The sequence below is a fragment of the Salmo trutta genome, chromosome 16 (genome assembly GCF_901001165.1).
Source record: "Salmo trutta chromosome 16, fSalTru1.1, whole genome shotgun sequence".
Classification (NCBI taxonomy): Eukaryota; Metazoa; Chordata; class Actinopteri; order Salmoniformes; family Salmonidae; genus Salmo; species Salmo trutta.
This window is the reverse complement of record NC_042972.1, coordinates 14,739,814-14,763,856: the sequence shown is the minus strand read 5'-3', so window position 1 is coordinate 14,763,856 and position 24,043 is coordinate 14,739,814. Positions and strand designations below refer to the sequence as shown.

At 43.1% G+C, this 24,043-nt stretch overlaps 2 protein-coding genes across 5 annotated transcripts in view; one reads left to right on the top strand and one right to left on the bottom strand.

The window, feature by feature from the left end:
• Nucleotides 1-24,043, bottom strand: part of LOC115150147 (cytosolic 10-formyltetrahydrofolate dehydrogenase) — a 39,428-nt gene that overhangs the window by 4,780 nt on the left and 10,605 nt on the right. For all 4 annotated transcript variants that reach the window (XM_029693114.1, XM_029693113.1, XM_029693115.1 and 1 more), the window contains 10 exons: nucleotides 9,798-9,923; nucleotides 9,539-9,630; nucleotides 7,328-7,475; nucleotides 6,944-7,063; nucleotides 6,637-6,764; nucleotides 2,779-2,929; nucleotides 1,506-1,576; nucleotides 1,304-1,409; nucleotides 434-521; nucleotides 95-188 (listed from right to left, as the gene is read on the bottom strand). In XM_029693114.1, the coding sequence (XP_029548974.1) occupies nucleotides 95-188; nucleotides 434-521; nucleotides 1,304-1,409; nucleotides 1,506-1,576; nucleotides 2,779-2,929; nucleotides 6,637-6,764; nucleotides 6,944-7,063; nucleotides 7,328-7,475; nucleotides 9,539-9,630; nucleotides 9,798-9,923 (1,124 nt within the window). The remainder of the gene's footprint in view (nucleotides 1-94; nucleotides 189-433; nucleotides 522-1,303; nucleotides 1,410-1,505; nucleotides 1,577-2,778; nucleotides 2,930-6,636; nucleotides 6,765-6,943; nucleotides 7,064-7,327; nucleotides 7,476-9,538; nucleotides 9,631-9,797; nucleotides 9,924-24,043) is intronic.
• On the top strand, nucleotides 10,779-21,244 carry LOC115150150 (zinc finger protein 227). The gene is made up of 2 exons (XM_029693119.1): nucleotides 10,779-11,131; nucleotides 17,093-21,244. Exons 1-2 carry the CDS (start codon nucleotides 10,939-10,941, stop codon nucleotides 17,953-17,955), a joined length of 1,056 nt encoding a protein of 351 aa, XP_029548979.1. The 5' UTR covers nucleotides 10,779-10,938; the 3' UTR covers nucleotides 17,956-21,244.

The following is a 24,043-nucleotide window of genomic DNA, read 5'->3' as shown; positions in this document are numbered from 1 at the left end:
AGTATGCTATTATCGGCCAAAGTCATGGCCAACCACCCAGAGCCTAAAGTCATGACCTCTCTGGACTAAGGTTGCCACAACAGTGACAACTCACCTCTTCATGATGTGTTTCCCTATCTCAGTGGAGCCAGTAAAGCCAAGCTTCCGGACGTCCGGGTGGTCGGACAGACGCTGGCCCACCAGAGCACCTGACAGACAGCAGAAGAGGAACCAGCACACCGTCAGCATCACAACAAAACCTTGTATCTCCTATAAGTCAACTTTTCAGTCATCTGGGAAAAAATGGTGCACCTTCCCAGGTTCTTTATTGCAGGGGGTGAGAGGACAACTGAGATGCAGCCAAAAACCAGGTGTGTAAAGAAAAGATAGGCGCAACTCTTTCGATATGAACATTTGTATAAAACAACGATCAAAAACAGAAAAGCATGTTTACCTGATCCAGGGAGGATGTTGATCACTCCCTTGGGGAATCCTGCCCTCGCAGCCAATTCAGCAAACTTCACCGCTGTCAGTGGAGTCACCTAAGGACCATAGGAATATACACACACAACCAAAATGATTGAACATGCTAGCTTTAGGCAATTCATATTCCTTGACAAATGCAGGTATCTCAGGCATACTGTATCAAATGGATTGAAATCAGTTGTACCCCTGTAAAAAGACTGCTTCTGTAACTTTATTGAAGGACACGCTAACAATAGTCAGGAGTTGGCTAAACCCCATAGGCCAATCAATCAAATGTATTATATAAAGCCCATTTTACATTAGCAGTTGTCAAAAAGTGTTTTACAGCAACCCAGCCTAAAACCCCAAAGAGCAAGCAATGCAGAGGGAAACGCACGTAGACTAGGAAAAACTCCCTAGAAGGCTGGAATCTATGAAAAATCCTAGAGAGGAACCAGGTTCTGAGGGGTGGCCAGTCTTCTGGCAGTACACGGTACGGATATAATAGAACATGTGGCCATATCGCTTTTCAAAACGTTCAAATGGATCACGCTAACTAAATGCCCCATTGGAGAAGGGGTTGAAACCCCTGGAGGCTGCTGAGGGGAGGACGGCTCATAATAATAGCTGGAACGGCGCAAATTCTGATTCTGCTTCAGCCATTACCAGGAGTCCAATATCCCCAAATAAGGTGCCACCAACCTCCTCTGGCTGAAACATTTTCTGTACAGTACACAATTTAGTGTCTGGACACCAGTGCACTGCCCCCTAGTGCACAGTACAGTACAGAACATTTTACAATATCCCTTTGTGCCCCTCTTTAGTGAAAAAATATGAACGGGATTGTGATGCTCCTTACTTGGGCAGGTTTGAGGACCACAGTGTTACCAGCAGCCAGACAGGCAGCTGTTTTCCAGGCCAACATCATGAGAGGGTAGTTCCAGGGAATTACGATAGCACACACTCTGAGAGTTAAAATGACAAATATGCTTATTCTCAAAATCTTGTTTTGACCCAAAAATTGATTGGCTGTGTATTTGCATGTGGCTGGTGTATCTCACCCGATTGGTTCTTTCTTGGTGAAGGTAAGGTTGCGATTGGGTCGGGCCTGGTTTATGGGGATGGTGCAGCCCTGTAGAAGGAGACAGTCACTGATCATGAACATAAACTTAAACATCAAATCAAATCTAAGTTTCTTGGTCGCATAGAAAGTTAAGTGGATGTTATAGCGGGTGCAGCGAAATGCTTGAGTTGCCAGTTCCTCAACAATACAGTAGAATGTCAAAAGAATAATACAAAAAAATCTATAAATATCAGAACAAATCCATATTACAATCCAAATAACACTACAACAATAACCCAGAAGAATAATTAGAAGAAGCTTATAAAGTGAGTGTTATATTGCCTTATAAACATATACACTGAGTGTACAAAACATTAGGAACACCTGCTCTTTCCTTGACATAGACGGACCAGGTGAATCCAGGTGAAAGCTATGATCCCTTATTGATGTCACTTGTTAAATCAGTGTAGATGAAGGGAAGGAGACAGGTTAAAGAAGGATTTTTGGTGTCAACATGGGCCATCATCCTTGTGGAACGCTTTCAACTCTTGGTAGTCTATGCCCCGACGAATTGAGGCTGTTCTGACGGCAAAATGGGAGGGGTGCAACTCAATATTAGGAAGGTGTCCTTAATATTTTGTACACTCGGTGTATATAGCACCTTATAGATGCAGCCAAAGCATTATGAAACTATAATAAAGCACTTAGGAATGACTGGCCCCTTACCTGTGATATTATATTCAGAGTAGGTAACAAGTCTTTACTTAAAAGCCCAATGCAGTCAAAAACGTGATTTTCCAGTGTTTTACATATATTTCCATGCTATGAGGTTGTTAGAATAATATTGTGAAAATGATGATAATGCCGTTTTAGTGTACAAGCTGTTTCAAAATACTGCCTGAAATTTCAGCCTGTTTTGGCGGGATGGAGTTTTGGCCTTCGATGGTGACATCGCCATGTGGTAAATTAGTTAATAGAAATAAGAAAGAGTTTCAAAACTGTCTTCCAATAACAGCTAATTTCCAGTTTTCCCCTCCCCACTCAGACAGTCCTAGCTAAATTCTTGCTTGATAAATTGCCCTTTGTTAAGAACCTATTTTTGTTTCTTTTTGACCATTTAATAATTAAAGTACTTAATTGTTACCCAGAAACGATGTGATATTGAGATAAAAACAGCTGCATTGGATCTTTAAAGCACCTGCTTCTTTGTTGCACAAAATGTAAAGCAGTGGGCAATATGGACAATGTTGTGATATCCCTCACTCTCTCACCTGGATCTTGTCACACCAGCCAGCGAAGTAGCGGAAGGTCTGGATGGACATGCCCACATGGGTCTTCAGGGCCAGTGTGTATACGGCCCCAGAGTCCATGGACTCTATGGTGGCTAACTCCTCTTGGTGCTCCTCCATCAGGTCAGCCAGCCTGGAGGGGGCAGTGAAGGGTTAAATAGTTTCATTTAAACATCTGCCACAGCAACGTGTTAGTAATTTAACACTGGAAAATGCACCTTAATGAAAAATATTACACAAATCAAAAAGTGAAGTGTGACCTCACATACATCTTCAAAAAACATCTATATATTATTCTGTGTATCTTATAGACCCTGGCTGGTGTGTTTACCGACATATTCAACCAGTCTGCTGTTCCCACATGCTTTAAGAGGGCCACCATTCTTCCTGTTCCCAAGAAAGCAAAAGGTAACTGAGCTAAATGACTATCGCCCCGTAGCACTCACTTCTGTCATCATGAAGTGCTTTGAGAGACTAGTCAAGGGCCATATCACCTCCACCCTACCTGACACCCTAGACCCACTCCAATTTGCTTACCGCCCCAATAGGTCCACAAACGACGCAATCACACTGCCCTAACCCATCTGGACAAGAGGAATACCTATGTAAGAAGGTCGACTACATCGACTACAGCTCAGCATTTTACACCATAGTTCCCTCCAAACTCGTCATTAAGCTTGAGACCCTGGGTCTTGAACCCGCCCTGTGCAACTGGGTCCTGGACTTCCTGACGGGCCGCCCCCAGGTGGTGAGGGTAGGTGTCAACATCTCCACCCTGCTGGTCCTCAACACTGGGGCCCCACAAGGCTGCGTTCTCAGCCCTCTCCTGTACTCCCTGTTCACCCATGACTGCGTGGCCATGCACACCTCCAACTCAATCATCAAGTTTGCAGACGACACTACAGTGGTAGGCCTGATTACCAACAATGACGAGACGGCCTACAGGGAGGAGGTGAGGGCCCTCGGAGTGTGGTGTCAGGAAAATAACCTCACACTCAATGTCAACAAAACAAAGGAGATGATCGTGGACTTCAGGAAACATGGAAACGGGACAGTAGTGGAGAAGGTGGAAAGTTTTAAGTTCCTTGGCGTACACATCACAGACAAACTGAAATGGTCCACCCACACAGATAGCGTGGTGGCTGAAGAAATACCTCAGGAGGCTGAAGAAATTCGGCTTGTCACTAAAAACACTCACAAACTTCTACAGATGCACAATCGAGAGCATCCTGTCGGGCTATATCACCGCCTGGTACGGCAACTGCTCCGCCCCCACAACCGTAAGGCTATCCAGAGGGTAGTGAAGTCTGCACAACGCATCACCGGGGGCAAACTACCTGCCCTCCAGGACACCTACACCACCCGATGTCACAGGAAGGCCAAAAAGATCATCAAGGACAACATCCACCCGAGCCACTGCCTGTTCACCCCGCCATCATCCAGAAGGCGAGGTCAGTACAGGTGCATCAAAGCTGGGACCGAGAGACTGAAAAACAGCTTCTATCTCAAGGCCATCAGACTGTTAAACAGCCATTAACATTGAGTGGCTGCTGCCAACATACTGACTCATATCTCTAGCCACTTTAATAATGAAAAAATGGATGTAATAAATGTATCACTAGCCACTTTAAACAATGGCACTTTATATACTGCTCAAAAAAATAAAGGGAACACTTAAACAACACATCCTAGATCTGAATGAAAGAAATAATCTTTTTAAATACTTTTTTCTTTACATAGTTGAATGTGCTGACAACAAAATCACACAAAAATAATCAATGGAAATCCAATTTATTAACCCATGGAGGTCTGGATTTGGAGTCACACTCAAAATTAAAGTGGAAAACCACACTACAGGCTGATCCAACTTTGGTGTAATGTCCTTAAAACAAGTCAAAATGAGGCTCAGTAGTATGTGTGACCTCCACGGGCCTGTATGACCTCCCTACAACGCCTGGGCATGCTCCTGATGAGGTGGCGGATGGTCTCCTGAGGGATCTCCTCCCAGACCTGGACTAAAGCATCCGCCAACTCCTGGACAGTCTGTGGTGCAACGTGGCGTTGGTGGATGGAGCGAGACATGATGTCCCAGATGTGCTGAATTGGATTCAGGTCTGGGGAACGGGCGTGCCGGTCCATAGCATCAATGCCTTCCTCTTGCAGGAACTGCTGACACACTCCAGCCACATGAGGTCTAACATTGTCTTGCATTAGGAGGAACCCAGGGCCAACCGCACCAGCATATGGTCTCACAAGGGGTCTGAGGATCTCATCTCGGTACCTAATGGCAGTCAGGCTACCTCTGGCGAGCACATGGAGGGCTGTGCGGCCCCCCAAAGAAATGCCACCCCACACCATGACTGACCCACCGCCAAACCGGTCATGCTGGAGGATGTTACAGGCAGCAGAACGTTCTCCATGGCGTCTCCAGACTCTCTCACGTCTGTCACGTGCTCAGTGTGAACCTGCTTTCATCTGTGAAGAGCACAGGGCGCCAGTGGCGAATTTGCCAATCTTGGTGTTCTCTGGCAAATGCCAAACGTCCTGCACGGTGTTGGGCTGTAAGCACAACCCCCACCTGTGGACGTCGGGCCCTCATACCACCCTCATGGAGTCTGTTTCTGACCGTTTGAGCAGACACATGCACATTTGTGGCCTGCTGGAGGTCATTTTGCAGGGCTCTGGCAGTGCTTCTCCTGCTCCTCCTTGCACAAAGGCGGAGGTAGCGGTCCTGCTGCTGGGTTGTTGCCCTCCTACATCCTCCTCCACGTCTCCTGATGTACTGACCTGTCTCCTGGTAGTGCCTCCATGCTCTGGACACTACGCTGACAGACACAGCAAACGTTCTTGCCACAGCTCGCATTGATGTGCCATCCTGGATGAGCTGCACTACCTGAGCCACTTGTGTGGGTTGTTGACTCTGTCTCATGCTACCACTAGAGTGAAAGCACCGCCAGCATTCAAAAGTGACCAAAACATCAGCCAGGAAGCATAGGAACTGAGAAGTGGTCTGTGGTCCCCACCTGCAGAACCACTCCTTTATTGGGGGTGTCTTGCTAATTGCCTATAATTTCCACCTGTTGTCTTTTCCATTTGCACAACAGCATGTGAAATTTATTGTCAATCAGTGTTGCTTCCTAAGTGGACAGTTTGATTTCACAGAAGTGTGATTGACTTGGAGTTACATTGTGTTGTTTAAGTGTTCCCTTTATTTTTTTGAGCAGTGTATAATGTTTACATACCCTACATTACTCATCTCATATGTATATAATGTACTCTATACCATCTACTGCATCTTGATGTAATGTATCACTAGCCACTTTAAACAATGCCGCTTTGTATGTTTTCATACCCAACATTACTCATCTCATATGTATATACTGTACCCTATACCATCTACTGCTTCTTGCCTGCCGTTCGGCCATCACTCATTCATATATTTTTATGTACATATTCTTATTCATTCCTTTACACTTGTGTGTATAAAGTAGTTGTTGTGAAATTGTTAGTTTAGATTACTTGTTAGATATTACTGCACGGTCGGAACTAGAAGCACAAGCATTTCGCTACACTCGCATTAACATCTGCTAACCATGTGTATGTGACAAATAAGATTTGATTTGACCCAGCGATACATGGTTGAATGTATAGTTGCCTGCATTTGAGTGTTTCAAAGACCACCTGTATTATTATATGTGGCTGGGTCTTAGTCTTGTGTTGCATCAGAAATGGGGCCCTATTTTCTATGGAACCTATGGGCCCTATTCCCTATGGACCCAGGTTAAAAGTACTGCGCTATAATAGGATGCTATTTTACATGCTTGTTTCTAATAGACTGACTTATATAGGAGTCTGCCTCTGTCTCTGGGGTTTATCTTTCCCCACTCTCCCTCCTCGAACGCCTCCTTGGCGGCCGCTACAGCTCTGTCCACGTCACTGGCTTGAGCTAAAGACACATCGCAGATAGCCTAAAGAGAGAGCGAGAGAGATGGGAAACACACACACACACATACTGTAAGAGTGATATAGTCACTTAATTTGTCATCGTCTGAGACAAACCAAATTGGTGCGAGCAGATCAAGTTATTAAGAACTTTAGGAAAACCATGGATCAGACATTAATGGACAGGTGAAAGCTAGCTCCCTACTGTTCCATCTGTGGGGTTGATGGTCTTGTAGGTCTTCCCTCCCTCTGCGTCCACAAACTCCCCGTTGATAAAGAGCTGGTGGGGCATCCGGATGGTCATGTTGTTGATGTTCTTCTCCACCTGGTTACAGGACATTTACGTTACGCTACCTAATCCAAAGGCCTTTCAAGGCTTGTTGTGTTCTTCCTTAGTGATCATGTTACTAACGCAGGAGACTGAAATAAGAACTGGAACGCCCTCCAAAGTTTCACTCCTGTTCCTAACGGCCTACATTAGATTAGAGTATTGAGGATAATGCTGATTCTGGTGGTAATAATGATGATGATGGTTATGATAATGATGAAGATAGAGGATCATAGTAATAATGACGACGATGACTCTTACGTAGTCAACGACCAGCTCCTCCTCGTCGTCCTCCCCTCGGAGCTTCCTCACACACATCTGGATGAAGTCCTGGAAGGTGGTGTTCATGTACACATCCTCATTCTGCAGCTGACACCCACTGGCCCTCAGCTTCACCTCCTCCACCAGCCTGACAATATAACATAGGATTAACTTTATTGTACCAGAAGGAAAATATCATACTTTTTCATCGACATCTAATTTTATTTATGCTTTGGAGTTATTTACTTACTGCAGAGAGATTGGGAGATGGAGGGGGAGGGGGAATGGGGCTAGGGCGAGGTAGGGGGGGGTGAGAGGGTGTGGAGAGTGAGAGGGAGGGAGGGAGGGAAGCAAAGGAGGTGGTAGGGATGAAATAGGTGGTAGGGTTGAGGTAGGGGTGAAGGAGGTGGTAGGGTTGAGGCAGGGATGAAGGAGGTGGTAGGGGTGAGGTAGGGGTGAAGGGGTTGGTTGGGGTGAGGCAGGGATGAAGGAGGTGGTAGGGGTGAGGCAGGGATGAAGGGGTTGGTAGGGGTGAGGTAGGGATGAAGGGGTTGTAGGGGTGAGGTAGGGATGAAGGAGATGGTAGGGGTGAGGTAAGGATGAAGGAGGTGGTAGGGGTGAGGTAGGGATGAAGGGGTTGGTAGGGGTGAGGTAGGGATGAAGGGGTTGGTAGGGGTGAGGCAGGGATGAAGGAGGTGGTAGGGGTGAGGTAGGGATGAAGGGGTTGGTAGGGGTGAGGCAGGGATGAAGGAGGTGGTAGGGGTGAGGCAGGGATGAAGGGGTTGGTAGGGGTGAGGTAGGGATGAAGGAGGTGGTAGGGGTGAGGTAGGGATGAAGGGGTTGGTAGGGGTGAGGCAGGGATGAAGGAGGTGGTAGGGGTGAGGCAGGGATGAAGGGGTTGGTAGGGGTGAGGTAGGGATGAAGGAGGTGGTAGGGGTGAGGTAGGGATGAAGGGGTTGGTTGGGGTGAGGCAGGGATGAAGGAGGTGGTAGGGGTGAGGTAGGGATGAAGGAGGTGGTAGGGGTGAGGTAGGGATGAAGGAGGTGGTAGGGGTGAGATAGAGATGAAGGAGGTGGTAGGGTTGAGGTAGGGGTGAAGGAGGTGGTAGGGGTGAGGCAGGGATGAAGGAGGTGGTAGGGGTGAGGCAGGGATGAAGGAGGTGGTAGGGGTGAGGCAGGGATGAAGGAGGTGGTAGGGGTGAGGTAGGGGTGAAGGAGGTGGTAGGGGTGAGGCAGGGATGAAGGAGGTGGTAGGGGTGAGGCAGGGATGAAGGAGGTGGTAGGGGTGAGGTAGGGATGAAGGGGTTGGTAGGGGTGAGGTAGGGATGAAGGAGGTGGTAGGGGTGAGATAGAGATGAAGGAGGTGGTAGGGGTGAGGCAGGGATGAAGGGAGTGATAGGGGTGAGGCAGGGATGAAGGAGGTGGTTGGGGTGAGGCAGGGATGAAGGGAGTGGTAGGGGTGAGGTAGGGACGAAGGAGGTGGTTGGGGTGAGGCAGGGATGAAGGAGGTGGTAGGGGTGAGGCAGGGATGAAGGAGGTGGTAGGGGTGAGGCAGGGATGAAGGAGGTGGTAGGGGTGAGATAGAGATGAAGGAGGTGGTAGGGGTGAGGCAGGGATGAAGGAGGTGGTAGGAGTGAGGCAGGGATGAAGGGAGTGGTAGGAGTGAGGCAGGGATGAAGGGAGTGGTAGGGGTGAGGTAGGGATGAAGGAGGTGGTAGGCGTGAGGTAGGGATGAAGGAGGTGGTAGGGGTGAGGTAGGAGTGAAGGTGGTGGTAAGAGTGAGGTAGGGATGAAAGAGATGGTAGGGTGAGGAAGGGGTGAAGGTGGTTGTAGGGGTGAGGTAGGGATGAAGGGGGTGGTAGGGGTGAGGTAGGGATGAAGGAGATGGTAGGGGTGAGGTAAGGATGAAGGAGGTGGTAGGGGTGAGGTAGGGATGAAGGAGGTGGTAGGGGTGAGGCAGGGATGAAGGAGGTGGTAGGGGTGAGGCAGGGATGAAGGAGGTGGTAGGGGTGAATGAGATGGTAGAGGTGAGGTAGGGATGAAGGGAGTGGTGGATGGGGAAGAGGTGGCGTTCAACTCCAGCTGCTTTAATGCGTTTCCGTTTTCATCGTAATCATTGATAGAAAAAACATTTCCCACTTGGCGTACTGTCTAAAACCCATTGACTTACACCCTTTGAACTTTTAGATGTCCATGCTGGTGTGTTGTTTACCTGACCACGTCCATAGAAGCAGCCCCAGACTTGAAGAAGTCAGTGGAGTCCTCGATGGCATCCACGTTAGTCAGGATGCTCTTCCACACACCCTGTAAATGGGACAAGACAACACTGTAAACACTGGTCTGGAGTCAGTTTATCAAGGGTTAAGGTGAGAGATCAACATTTACATTTAAAACCTTGTTCAAATTAGCTGAAAAATCAGTGTAAGAGATAGATTCAATAGTAAAGTGTTAGTACTTTTTTATTTTCTCACCCTCATTTGCTCAGCGAAGGCCTTCTCCTCCTCAGTGAGCTCCACAGAAGCGCTGCTCCCCGAGCTGAAGTACCTTGCCGCCGCGATCATCTTCCCATCCTTAAACTGCAGGTTCTTCACTAGCAACTGGACAGACAGACATCATACTGTTCAACATGTCTGCATGCACTGGTTTAGTTTGTTTCAAACAGTCCAAAGTCATGCCATTATAATACACTGAATCAGGATTCAACTATCTATTCAGCTGGCTTCACATTAGTGAAAGGGAAAGGGGCATACCTAGTCATGCAGTACTAGGACAGTGACCAGAGAGTTTCTTACTGTCTTTGGAGCTACCAAACAGTTAACCAATAGCCAGGGTGCAGCACAAGTTCCTGTCTGGTTAGTGGGTTTGGAAGAAATAGCGATTTGAGAGTGTGGTCTGTGCTGAACATTTGAACAAAAAATAAAAGATAAGGAGATGTATACTTGGATTACGGAGAAGGAATGGAGAGAAAGAGAGAGGCAGAGGAGGTCGAAGAAAGAGAGGAAGGAAGAGGGTGAGGTTGAAATGGTAAAACATTTAGAAAAAAAGGGAGATGGTTTAGTTGAAGAAGAATGGTAGAAAAGTGTAAGCCGGATCAAAGACAGGAGGAGAAATGGAAGTCGAAGAAACCTTGTCGATGTTTGTACCATGTTCTGTGCTGCTACCATGTTGTGCTGCGGCCATGTTGTGTTGCTACCATGTAGTTGTCTTGTTGTGTTGCTACCATCCTGTGTTTCCATGTGTTGCTGCCATGCTATGTTGTTGTCTTAGGTCTCTCTTTATTTAGTGTTGTGGTGTCTCTCTTGTCGTGATGTGTGTTTTGTCCTATTTTATTTTTATCTTTTATCCCAGCCCCTATCCCCACAGGAGGCCTTTTGTCTTTTGGTAGGTGGTCATTGTTAACTGACTTGTTTAGTTAAATAAAGGTTAAATAAAAAGACTTCGTTTCCACTCCGGACAACAGGTGGCGGTATAGTGCGGTATTGGGTTGCCGTGTACGCACTGTAAATAGTAGAGTTAGCAGTGTTTACTTCCGGGCTCTCGGACTGGCACACAAAAAAAGCATTCTATTTATTTACCTTGCTAATAAAATACAAGCAACAGTGTATTTACAATATGTCAAAAATGCAATTGCTCAATATGTTTCTGCGCGAGCGATTGACAGCGGCTGCTGTAGAGATATTTGGAGTAGTTGAAAAGACGATAGTGGAATATCAAGAAGAAATCACCCGTTCGAAGGAAGAGAACGAACGTTTACAGAAAATGTTGGATATGGTCATTAAACCTCAAGTCAAGTTACATAGAGCAGGTTTGTAACGGCGACTATTTCAATGTACTGTTTGACTGGCTTTGTAGCCTACTCTCTTTCACTGCCCGCGCGATGCTTGCTATGATTAAAAATACCGTCCCCAGGGTCAGGGATCATCAACTGAATTCAGCGGCGGGCCGATTGTTGGTCAGGGGGCCGGAACTTAATTACAAATCATTTGTAGACTGCAAATTGACCGCAAGAAGCCCAAACAGATAATACTTGACTAAAACATAATCATTTCAAACTTTGCTTTTGTACATTTGTGTACGATCACATATACACTACATGACTATAAGTATGTGGACACCTGCTCATCGAACATCTCATTCCAAAATCATGAGCATTAATATGGAGTTGGTCCCCCCTTTGCTGCTATAACAGCCTTCACTCTTCTGGGAAGGCTTTCCACTAGATGTTGGAACATTGCTACTGGGGCTTCCATTCAGCCACAAGAGCATTAGTGAGGTTGGGCACTGATGTTGGGTGATGAGGCCTGGCTCGCAGTCGGCATTCCAATTCAACCCAAAGGTGTAAGATGGGGTTGAGTTCAGGGCTCTGTGCTGAAACAGGAAAGGGCCTTTCCCAAACTGTTGCCATAAAGTTGGAAGCACAGAATCGTCTTGACTCTAGAATGTCATTGTATGATATAGCGTTAACATTTCCCTTCACTGGAACTAAGGGGCCTAACCCAAACCATTATTCCTCCTCCACCAAACTTTACAGTTGGCACTATGCATTCGGGCAGGTAGCGTTCTTCTGGTATCCGCCAAACCCAGATTCGTCCGTTGGACTGACAGATGGTGGAGCGCGATTCATCACTCCAGAGAACGCATTTCCACTGCTCCAGAGTCCATTGGCGGCAAGCTTTTCACCACCCCAGCCGACGCTTGGCATTGCGCATGGTGATCTTAGGCTTGTGTGCAGCTGCTCGGCCATGGAAACCGATTTCATGACGCTCCCGACGAATAGTTATTTTGCTGATGTTGCTTCCAGAGGCAGTTTGGAACTTGGTAGTGACTGTTGCAACCGAGGAAGACTACTTTTACGCGCTTCAGCACTCGGCGGTCCCGTTTTGTGAGCTTGTGTGGCCTACCACATTGCGGCTGAGCCGTTGTTGCTCCTAGACGTTTCAACTTCACAATAACAGCACTTAAAGTTGACAAGGGCAGAAATGTGACTAACTGACTTGTTGGAAAGGTTGCATCCTATGACGGTGTCACGTTGAAAGTCACTGAGCTCTTCAGTAAGGCCATACTACTGCCAATGTTTGTCTATGGAGATTGCATGGCCGTGTGCTCGATTTTTATACACCTGTCAGAAACAGGTGTGGCTGAAATAGCCGAATCCACTAATTTGAAGGAGTGTCCACATACTAGTGTTTGTATTATGCGGGGTAAAGCTTTGGAACATATTTACAGTCATGTCGAACAATTTAAAAAATGTAACGTTTTTGCGCTGAAAACTTGGGGGGCGGGGGAAATAAAATCACCTACGGACCAAATTCGTCCCACGGGAGGGCAGTTGGGGAACCATGGCCTAGTCAGACGTTATTACTGTTCCAGCTGGCTGGAACAGTGCCTTCAGAATGTATTCACACCCCTTTACTTTTTCCACATTTGGTTGTATTACAGCCTGAATTTAAAATGGATTAAATTTACATTTTATGTTACTGGCCTACACACAATACCTCAATGTCAAAGTGGAATTTTGTTTTTAGACATTTTTACAAATAAAACATTTAAAAGCTGAAATGTCTTGAATCAACAAGTATTCAACCCTTTGGTTATGGGAAACTATACATAAGTTAATGGGCAAAAATGTGCTTTACAAGTCACATAAGTTGCATGGACTCACACATAATAGTGCTTAACAGGATGTTTGACTGACTACCTCATCTCTGTACCCTACACATATAATTATCTGTAAGGTCCCTCAGTTGAGTAGTGGATTTCAAACACAGATTAAACTACAAAGACCAGGGAGGTTTTCCAATGCCTCGCAAAGAAGGGCATCTATTGGTAGATGGGTAAAAATAAAATAAAAAGCAGACATTGAATATCCTTTGAGAAAGGTGAAGTTATTCATTACACTTTGGATGGTGTACAAACACCCTGTCACTACAAAGATACAGGTTTCCTTACTAACTCAGTTGCCAGAGAGGAAGGAAACTGCTCAGGGATTTCACCATGTGGACAATGGTTTATAATACACTGAACAAAAATATAAACACCACATGTAAAGTGTTGGTCCTGTGTTTCATGAGCTGAAATAAAAGATCCCAGAAACTTTCCATACGCACAGTGTATTTCTCTCAAATTTAGTGCACACATTTGTTTACATCCCTAGTAATGAGCATTTCTCATTTGCCAAGATATGCCACACCTGCCAGGTGGATAGATTATCAAGAAGCTGATTAAACAGTATGATCATTACACAGGTGCACCTTGTGCTGGGGACAATAAAAGGCCACTCTAAAATGTGCAGTGTCTAGTTGTGTCACACAACACAATGCCAGTAGTCTCAAGTTTTGAAGGCACGTGCAATTGGCATGCTGACTGCAGGAATGACCACCAGAGGTATTTCCAGAGAATTTACTTTTCAGTTCTCTACCATAAGCCGCCTCCAATGTTGTTTTACCCCATTTAGAGATGCATGTTCCTGGACGATGGACAATAGTGCCTTGTTGACAACATGACCGAGCGGCTCAGATTACTGTTTGATTTGAGAAGGGCGCTCCTCACTCACCACTTTTGCCAGTCACTGGCCATAGGCCGGTGCACCAGTATGAATCAAGGTTAATCAGGTTAATAGAACTCCCTCAGTGAGAGAAGATTTGAAATAGACAAGATGGCAGAGTCCACATTGTTGGATTACTTCATGGAGCAAATTATAATTTAATAATGGAGTGTTTTCTTAGTTCAAATGAAACCCCTGCAACTAGACATGGATGTTTAGAACACATACAGTAGCCGTCAAAAGTTTGGACACTCATTCAAGTTTTTTTTTTTACTATTTTCTACATTGTACAATAGTGAAAACAAACTACGAAATAACACATGGAATCATATAGTAACCAAAAAAGTGTTAAACAAATCAAAATATTTGAGATTCTTCAAAGTGTCTTGACCGTTTTGCACACACTTGGCATTCTCTCAACCAGCTTCATGAGGAATGCTTTTCCAACTGTCTTGAAGGAGTTCCCACATATGCTGAGGTCTTGTTGGCTGCTTTTCCTTCACTCTGTGGTCCAACTCATCCCAAACCATCTCAATTGGGTTAAGGTCGAGTGATCTGTTGCAGCACTCCATCACTCTCCTTCTTGGTCAAATAGCCCTTACACAGCCTGGAGGTGTGTTTTGGATCATTGTCCTATTGAAAAATAAATGATAGTCCCACTAAGTGCAAACCAGTTGGGATGGCGTATCACTGCAGAATGCTGTGGTAGCCATGCTGGTTAAGTGTGCCTTGAATTCTAAATAAATCTGTGTCACCAGCAAAGCACCATCACACCTCCTCCATGCTTCATGTTGGGAACCACACATGCGGAGATCATCCGTTTACCTACTCTGTGTCTCACATAGACACGGTGGTTGGAACAAAAAATCTCAAATTTGGACTCATCAAACCAAAAGGACAGATTTCCACCGGTCTAGTGTCCATTGCTTGTGTTTCATGGCCCAAGCAAGTCTCTTCTTCTTATTGGTGTCCTTTAGTAGTGGTTTCTTTGCAGCAATTCGACCATGAAGGCCTGATTCACGCAGTCGTCTCTTAACAGTTGATGTTGAGATGTGTCTGTTACTTGAACTCTGAAGCATTTATTGGGCTGCAATCTGAGGTGCAGTTAACTCTAATGAACTTATCTCCTGCAGCAGAGGTAACTGGCTCTTCCTTTCCTGTGGCGGTCCTCATGAGAGCCAGTTTCATCATAGCGCTTGATGGTTTTTGCGACTGCATTTGAAGAAACTTTCAAAGTCCGTATTGACTGACCTCCCTGTCTTAAAGTAATGATGGACTGTCATTTTTCTTTGCTTATTTGAACTGTTCTTGCCATAATATGGACTTGTTTTTTTACCAAATAGGGCTATTGTCTGTTAGTGCCTAGCTAATAAAAGTACTGAGTCAGAGTAAACGTAGCTAGCTAATACAGCCTGATACCAGTACTGGTGGAGGCTTAAATCAGCATGTTGTTTGAGCAACAGTATCTTCTAAATCAAAGAGGAATAGACGAAGCATGTATATGTTGGCTAAATGAATAAAGATTTAATGTAGGCAAAGATTATAGGGTCCCCTAGAAAACACTGTACATCACTTTGGTTCCTACCCTGTCACAATAACTCATTAATGTCAAACACTGTATTGAAAGTGCCACTATTATTTATATTCTAACTATAGAATTAGAATAAACATCCTATTTCCATGATTCCAAAAGTTCACCCAAGTGTTTTGAGCTAAATCACATTTGCAATATTTGGTTAAAAATAAGGCCTATTTTTTTTGCCCATATTGTGGCAGTGTGGAAATGATCTCAAATGAGTGCCAGAAATGCAGGAAATTATTTTAGGTTGAAGTTGAATTGAACAGTATAAAACAATCCGAATGGAGAAAGACCCATTGAAATAATTTAGAATATATATGTGTTGCCACCCTAGGGTCATGCACTACTCATAAAGCAAATGTAGAACTTTTATTAATCAAAAACATAAAATACCGTCAAAACTGAAAAATACTAAATATGATATTTTGGCCATATCGCCCAGCCCTACGCTCAACAGTTTCCCGTGTGTATCAAGGATGGGCCACCACCCAAAATACATCCAGCCAACTTGGCACAACTGTGGCAAGCATTGAAGTCAACATGGGCCAGGATCCCTGTTGAACGCTTTCGACACCTTGTAGAGTCCATTCCCCAACGAATTGAGGCTGTTCTATTGGCAAAAGGGGGAGTGCAACTCAATATTAGGAAGGTGTTCCTAAATATTGTGTACACTCAGTGTATATAAAATAAAGGAAAATCACATTTTTGAACGCACTGGGCCTTTAACCTCTTTGGGCTAGGGGGCAGTATTTTGACGTCCGGATGAAAAACGTGCCCAAAGTAAACTGCCTGCTACTCAGGCCCAGATGCTAGGATATGCATATAATTGGTAGATTTGGGTAGAAAACTCTAAAGTTTGTCAACAGTCTTTAGAAATTGGTTGATGTTTTTCTTCAGAGAAATGAAGAAGTACGGCAGTTCAGAACGAGGGTCCAGCCTAGTGCACTCTGTTTTGATGCGCGCTCCAGGTCACGCGCTTCACGTTGTTTTTATCCGATATTGAACACCGTTTATCCCGTCTTAAATTTTATCGATTATGTACGTTAAAAAATACCTAAAGTTGTATTAGGAAAGTTGTTTCAAATGTTTGGACCGCATTTACAGGTAACTTATTAGATATTTTGTAGTCATGCTGGGCGAGTTGGAACCGGTGTTTTTCTGAATCAAATGCGCCAAATAAATGGATATTTTGGAGATATAACGACGGAATTAATCGAATAAAAGGACCATTTGTGATGTTTATGGGAGATATTAGATTGCCAACAGAAGAAGTTCTTCAAAGGTAAGGCATGAATTAAATCGTTATTTCTGACTTTTGTATTGTGCCTGGTGGGTTGAAATCTGATTTTCATGTGTTGGTATGCTGGATGCTGTCCTAAGATAATCGCATGGTTTGCTTTCGCTGTAAAGCCTTTTTGAAATCTGACACAGTGGCTAGATTAACGAGAAGTTAACCTTTAATTTGGTGTGTTGCACTTGTGAATGTATGAAAGTTCAATATTTTTTATTTGGTGCTCTGCCATTTCACCGGATGTTGTCAAATCGATCCCGTTAACGGGATTTAAGCCCAAAGAAGTTAGACATATTAATATTTTCAATGTTTATCTATTGAATAACATTTATTTGCCTGTCCTTCCCTCCAGACCCTAGGCAGCTCCATGTCTCTGAAGAAGAGGTTCCCCTTGAGCAGGAGTGGAGGAGGGAAAGTTCAGAGCTCACAGAAAGTACAGAGGAACAGGACCTCAGGACCAATCTGGGAGAAGAGCAAATGCAAGGGCCTGAGACTCATGGGCATAACATAGAGTTCGGGTTCACTCCTCCTTGTGTGAAAGGTGATTTTGTCCAGGACCCTTGGCCCTCACACCTTTTCCAAACCCAAATTGTGGAGGACAATGAGACGAATAATCTATCAAGCACCCTAGTGGAACACATTAAAACAGAACCTGATGGAGGAGAGGACTATGGAGTACTAATGAGTGACCCACAGCTCATGTTTGCAGTAAACGCACACTGTTCTGCAGCTCCGAGTGAAAACATGCATGGAACAGAGATTGGAGGCCCTCTGCAACGGAAAACAAAGACAGGAAGACCATTCAGACATATAGGAACGCTGTCTGAACTTAAGAAGAGACGCGCTTTGTATGAGCGATTTCGATGCCATGTCTGTGGAAAAGGGTTCCCAGCAAGGAATGGTCTGGGAGACCACATGACAACTCATACAGGGGAGAGACCACACAGCTGTCACCTCTGTGGGAAAGGTTTCAAAGTGAAGAGTCATCTGAAAGAGCATATCAGGGTTCACACAGGAGAGAAACCCTTTGTCTGTCCAGTCTGTGGGAAAGCGTTCAGGCAGGATGCCCATATGAAAGGACATTTGAGGGGGACTCACAAGGAGAAACCATACAGATGCCACGATTGTGGCGAAAGCTTCAGTCAGATGGGAGAGATGCAAGTGCATAGGACAGTGTGCTGTGGTCCAATTGTCCTGGGCCCAAATTTGATGTAACTTTCACTCCCTTGATGCCTTCGGTGACCAGGACGTTTTAGACTTGCAGCCATGATAAGGACCATTCAGATGTGTTATTGAACAAACAAAGGAAGAATGATCTGTCCACAGTTATAAAAGTTTGAGAGAGCATCTCCTATATTGTCAAAATTCATAAATGGGAGGGAGTTTCCAGAAAGCATGTAGCCTATGTGGTTATCTGTATGTGGTGGTTGGCAAGTTTCAGTGTCCCATGAGAAATAGTTGTCAATTTAAGTAGTTCTCTGGTACCTCATATTGTATAAATATACCCAAAAAATATTTGTGGAGCACTTTGAGTCCCCGATTGAGAGGTATGTGACCCATTTTGTGGGCTGTGTCTAATATCAATAATATTCTGTATATCTTGGATATCATTTTCCCCCTCCTGTTAGCTTTCTATGTGTTTTTGTGAGAGTGGAAGACATTCTCAATTTTGGAGAATCTCTCATAAGATGGGTAAAAGTAATGTACAACAATCCTTTATGTAAAATAATAAATAAATGGTTACTTCTCTGAGAACTTTGAATTGTCAAGAGGCGTAAAACAAGGTTGCCCTCTGTCACCATAACTATTTATTATGGCCATTGAACTGTTAGCTTTAAAAGATAACATTAAGGGGCTAAAAATTAAGGAATTAGAGACAAGAGTATCAATAGGCCAATGATTTGAAGTTATCTTGAGTCATCAATCTTCAACCTTGAAGTGCCTCGTTGAGGACCTGGATAACTTCTCCAATTTCTCTGGACTAAAAAGTGTTATATTATGGATTGGGTCTCTAAAAGATAAACTTTAAATTGCCATGTGGTCTCCCAATTAAATGGGCAGTTGGTGAAGTTGATGTATATATCCTGGAAAAGTTAAGCAACTAATTTTGATTTCAAAAACAATCTTGAAACTCTGGAGAGGGAAAAACCTATCCATTTACAAGAATATTACCCTGATTAATTATCTAGTGATATCGCAGTTTAAATATTTATTCTTGGCTCTACTGACTCCAGGAGAATCCTTTTTTTAAATCATGCGTGAAAAAAACATCACTTTCACAAATACCATACCCCCCCAAAACAATTATAACCTTCCATTCTTGTAATGTCTTGGTGATAAGGTATTTGTGTGTGTAACTTTCTCACTCATCACTATTCAATCAGGACTATGCATAATCATGGTAGCATCCAAATTAATGTAGAAGGGTTCAGAAACATTTTATTGTTATTTACAATAAAAGTGACTCCAAAATGACACAATATATTTACCATTTCATTTCTATTGGGCACAAAAGTATCTGAAATACAACCAAAACAAACAGAAAATGCATCCAACAAGTTTGTAGAGTCACAAGCGTGAAGTAATCATTGCATGCTAGCAATATGGGCCCAAATACGACACTTTAATACACAAGTGAATTTGTCCCAATACTTTTGGTCCCCTACAATGGGACTATGTTCAAAAAGTGCAGTAATTTCTAAACGGTTCACCCGATATGGATGAAAATACCCTCAAATTAAAGCTGACAGTCATTGTATCATTTCAAATCCAAAGTGCTGGAGTAGAGTGCCAAAACAACAAAAACATGTGTCACAACAATTGACACATTTCGTTAATTTCAATTTAAGCTATTATATAAAATACTTGCTACAAAAATAATGCTCAATATATGGGGCATTGAATAGTCAGCCTTGTGCAGACTGCCACGAGGAAACAGAATAAAGATAACATTTTCTGATACTGTTCCTCAGTGGCTTGCTTTTGGAGTCAGGTTCAGGAATGATTGTTCTATCATAATATCAGGGTTCAGATGGACCTGCAAACTGTAATGTTAGAGGATCTGAAAAACCATGATCAGTGAGTGGGAAATATCATTATACTCTTGGGTAAGAAATTTATTTTTAGGGCACTATCGGTAGAAATGTTACAAATAGGGAAGTTATGGGCCCTTGTAATTCAGTAAAATGGATGGATTTAATGCAAAATTAAATTGTATAATGGCATACTGGGAAAAATCTGGGGCGGCAGCCTAGTGGTTAGAGCGTTGGGCCAGTAACCGAAAGGTTGCTAGATTGAATCCCCGAGCTGATAAGGTAAAAACCTGTCATTCTGCCCCTGAACAAGGCAGTTAACCCATTGATCCTAGGCCGTCAATGTAAATAAGAATTTTTTTCTTAACTGACTTGCCTAGTTAAATAACGGTTAAATAAATAAAATATCTGTGGACATCGGAGGGTTGGAGTCAATGAATGGTGGATTGGCTACTGTGGGTGAAAATCCATCACTTGAAGAAAGAGGAAATTAGGAATTATTATTTAACTACAGGTACCGTAGATGTGAGCGAAAATAGCTATAAATAGCAGTAGAAGTATTGTTGTCCGTTAATTTACTCCAATCAGAGTAGGGATGATAGGGTAGGGGGGAAAAAAAGTGTGATTATACTGTATATAAAATGTAAAAAAGCCAGAGGCATATACTGTAGATTTTAGACCTGAGCCCTATACTACGAATGCAGTTTGAGGGGTTAGCGAGGTAACTTTGGTCAATGCTGAGTTCAACTTGAAATAACCAGTACCACAAATGTGGCTCACATTTTAGCCTGGTAAATTTCTTTGGCATTGCTCCGGAGCAGGCTAAATACATTTATCCTGAATGAAGTGTCTGAGCCGCGAATCGAGGACCAATTAAATAATTTGAGGAAGACAACTGATTAAATATTGTATTAATCAAATGTTTTTATTTGTAAATAAAAATTGTCATGTTAAAATACCTAGCACATTACACTTAAATTACAAATGCATTAGAAACTTCACTCACAGTAAAACTTATGACTTAACAATTATTTTTATCATATGAGTGGGAAATAAGGTGATCGTGCATTGATAACCACACCAAAGTAATAAAATAAAGACGGTGCTGTTAAAAGTTTATTTCATTTTGATTTCAGCACTGACGTGGACATGGATTGATGTTGCAGCATTGTCTCAATGAAGAGTTTGACTAGCCACGTGACAGGCACGCGCAGTTACAAGCCTGCTAGAGTTAGTGGCAGGCGGACAAGAAATATCCACCGTAGTAGTACGGATGAAGCCTGAGCTGGAATGGGACGCTAACTGAAGCTGGCTAGCTTTAGAAAACCCTGCGTAGATCTAGCTAGTATAACCCCTTTCGAAGAATGTCAGTTCTCAAATTGAGAACTATGTTAGAAAAATATTGACTATTATTGAAGGGAATTAAGTTTGTGTACACCTATTAATTATTAAAACCAATTTGTTCACTGAAAGTGTGCTTTGTTTTTCAAACAGACTTCAAACACGCATGCAGGGTAACTGTATAAATTCACTTTTATAAAGTCATAATTGCAAAGTCAAAGTCCTAGCTATTGCAGGCTGATTTTGAGCACTTAAAACTCCAGGGGCGTGTTCATAAGTGCACAGGATGGAAAACCTTTCGCAATGTAAAACAGAAATTAGATTTTTTTTATACATTTTCTTCAATTTGTTGTACCTAATGAACACAACCCAGGTAGACTCTCCCTGTCTTCACAATGAGACACATTGAGTTTTTATGTGGGCAGGAGGTCACCAACAGTTTTATTTAGCTCCACTTGTATTACAATTTATGACCAGTAGAGGCCAGAAAAGCCTGGGTCATATCGAGACCGTGTGCAGTAGACTCGGGTCATATCCTATACAATCTATGGTCAACCCAGATTAGTCAAATAAAACACTTTTTGCAGGACTCATTCTGGGCTTGGATACATTACGTCTGCATATATACCCTGTATGCGTATTTATAACCCAATAGCATGACAACAAATATGGGCTTAAAAATATATTCAGAAGGTATAAACGTGTAAAACACGTACAGTATGTCCTTATACTATTTCCCCCAAAGTAATGTGAGATCGTGGGGAACAAACAAATTTAGAGCCGATTGAGGAGAAGTCCCGGAACTAATTGATCTTCCTGGAAATTCAGCCCATAGAGCTGACTGAAAAGAGGTAAGACAATGGAGCTACTAAACACATTAGTCTCCCTATGAATCATTAACACTGGGCTGCCTCTCAACTCTCTCTTTCGTTTAGTCAGTCTCTAACACACTCTCTCACGCAAAACCCCTCTATCCTCTCTCAATTAAAATTCAAGGAGCTTTATTGGCATGGGAACATATTTTTACATTGCCAAAGCAAGTGAAATGGATAAACAAAAGTGAAATATACAAAAAGTGAAGTGTCTACCCTCTCTGTTACTCCTACATATTATATAACACCACACAAAGAGCCTTTCAGTGTAGGCCAAAGGTCATTGGACCAGCTCTGACAAAAAAAAAGTACAGTACTAACAGACCAGTTATTTCCCCTGCTAATGAGGGGGAACAGCCAGTCACCATGAGATGACAGGGTATGATCAACACTTTATGCAGCTCTCCCTGCACTATCAGCTCCAATGTAAATAACATGAAGTCTACCTCTGATAAGCTTCCCAGTAAAGCATTAAAACAATCAAGCAACCCAGAAAAGTGCTAAAAATAGCCCATATTAACATATGTAGCCTAAGAAACAAGGTCCATGAAGTCAATAACTTGCTTGTAACAGATGACATTCATATTCTGACTATCTCTGATACTCACTTAGATAATACATTTGATGATAGTGGTAGCAATACATGGTTATAACATTTACAGAAAAGACAGAAATGCCAACGGAGGCAGTGTTGCGGTCTATATTCAGAACCACATTCCTGTAAAGCTTAGAGACAATCTAATATTAAATACTGTTGGAATAATATGGCTACAGGTTCATCTGCCTCACCTAAAGCAAATTCTTGTGGGAAGCTGCTATAGACCACCAAGTGCTAACAGTCAGTATCTGGATAATATGTATGAAATGCTTGATAATATATGTGATATCAATAGAGAAGTATATTTTCTGGGTGATTTAAATATTAACTGGCAATCATCAAGCTGTCCACTCAGGAAAAAACGTCAAACTATAACCAGTGCCTGCAACCTGGATCAGGTTGTCAGTCAACCTACCACGGTAGTTACAAACAGCACAGGAATTAAATCATCAACATGGATTGATCACATTTGTACTAATGCTGCAGATATTTGCTTTAAAGCAGTATCCAAATCCATAGTGATCACAATATAATAGCCATATCTAGGAAAACCAAAGTTCCAAAGGCTGGGCCTAATATAGTGTATAAGAGGTCATACAAGAAGTTTTGTAGTGATTCATATGTTGATGATGTAAATAATATTTGCTGGTTTGTGGTGTGTAATGAGGAGCAACCAGACGCTGCACTTGACGCATTTACTTAGTAACTACTTATTCCAGTTACTAATAAGCACCCGTTAAGAAAATTACTGTAAAAACTGTTAAATCCCCTTGGATTGATGAGGAATTGAATAATTGTATGGTTGAGAGGGATGAGGCAAAAGGTATAGCAATTAAGTCTGGCAGCCCAACTGACTGGCAAACGTACTGCAAATTAAGAAATCATGTGACTAAACTAAATAAAAAGAAACTACACTATGAAACAAAGAAATTATATTAAGAATGATAGCAAAAAGCTTTGGGGCACCTTAAATGAAATTTTTGGGAAAAAAGACAACTCGGCTCCTTCATTCAGATGGCTCATTCATCACAAAGCCCACTGATATTGCGAACTACTTTTAATGACTTTTTCATTGGCAAGATAAGCAAACTTAGGGATGACATGCCAGCAACAAACGCTGACACTACACATCCAAGTATATAGGACCAAATTATGAAAGACAAGAATTGCACTTTTGAATTCCGTAAAGTCAGTGTGGAAGAGGGGAAATAATTATTGTTGTCTATCAACAATGACAAGCCACTGGGGTCTGACAATCTGGATGGAAAATTACTGAGGATAATAGCAGACGATATTGCCACTCCTATTTGCCACGTCTTCAATTTAAGCCTACTAGAGCGCGTGTGCCCTCAGGCCTGGAGGGAAGCTAAAGTAATTCCGCTACCCAAGAATAGTAAAGCCCCCTTTACTGGCTCAAATAGCCGACCAATCAGCCTGTTACCAACCCTTAGTAAACTTCT

Bases quoted from the DNA above. Each gene is read 5' to 3' on its own strand.
- LOC115150150 (XM_029693119.1), top strand. From the start codon at position 10,939: ATGTCAAAAATGCAATTGCTCAATATGTTTCTGCGCGAGCGATTGACA. The intron at 11,132-17,092 runs GTTTGTAACGGC...CCTTCCCTCCAG, and splicing joins AGTCAAGTTACATAGAGCAG to ACCCTAGGCAGCTCCATGTC.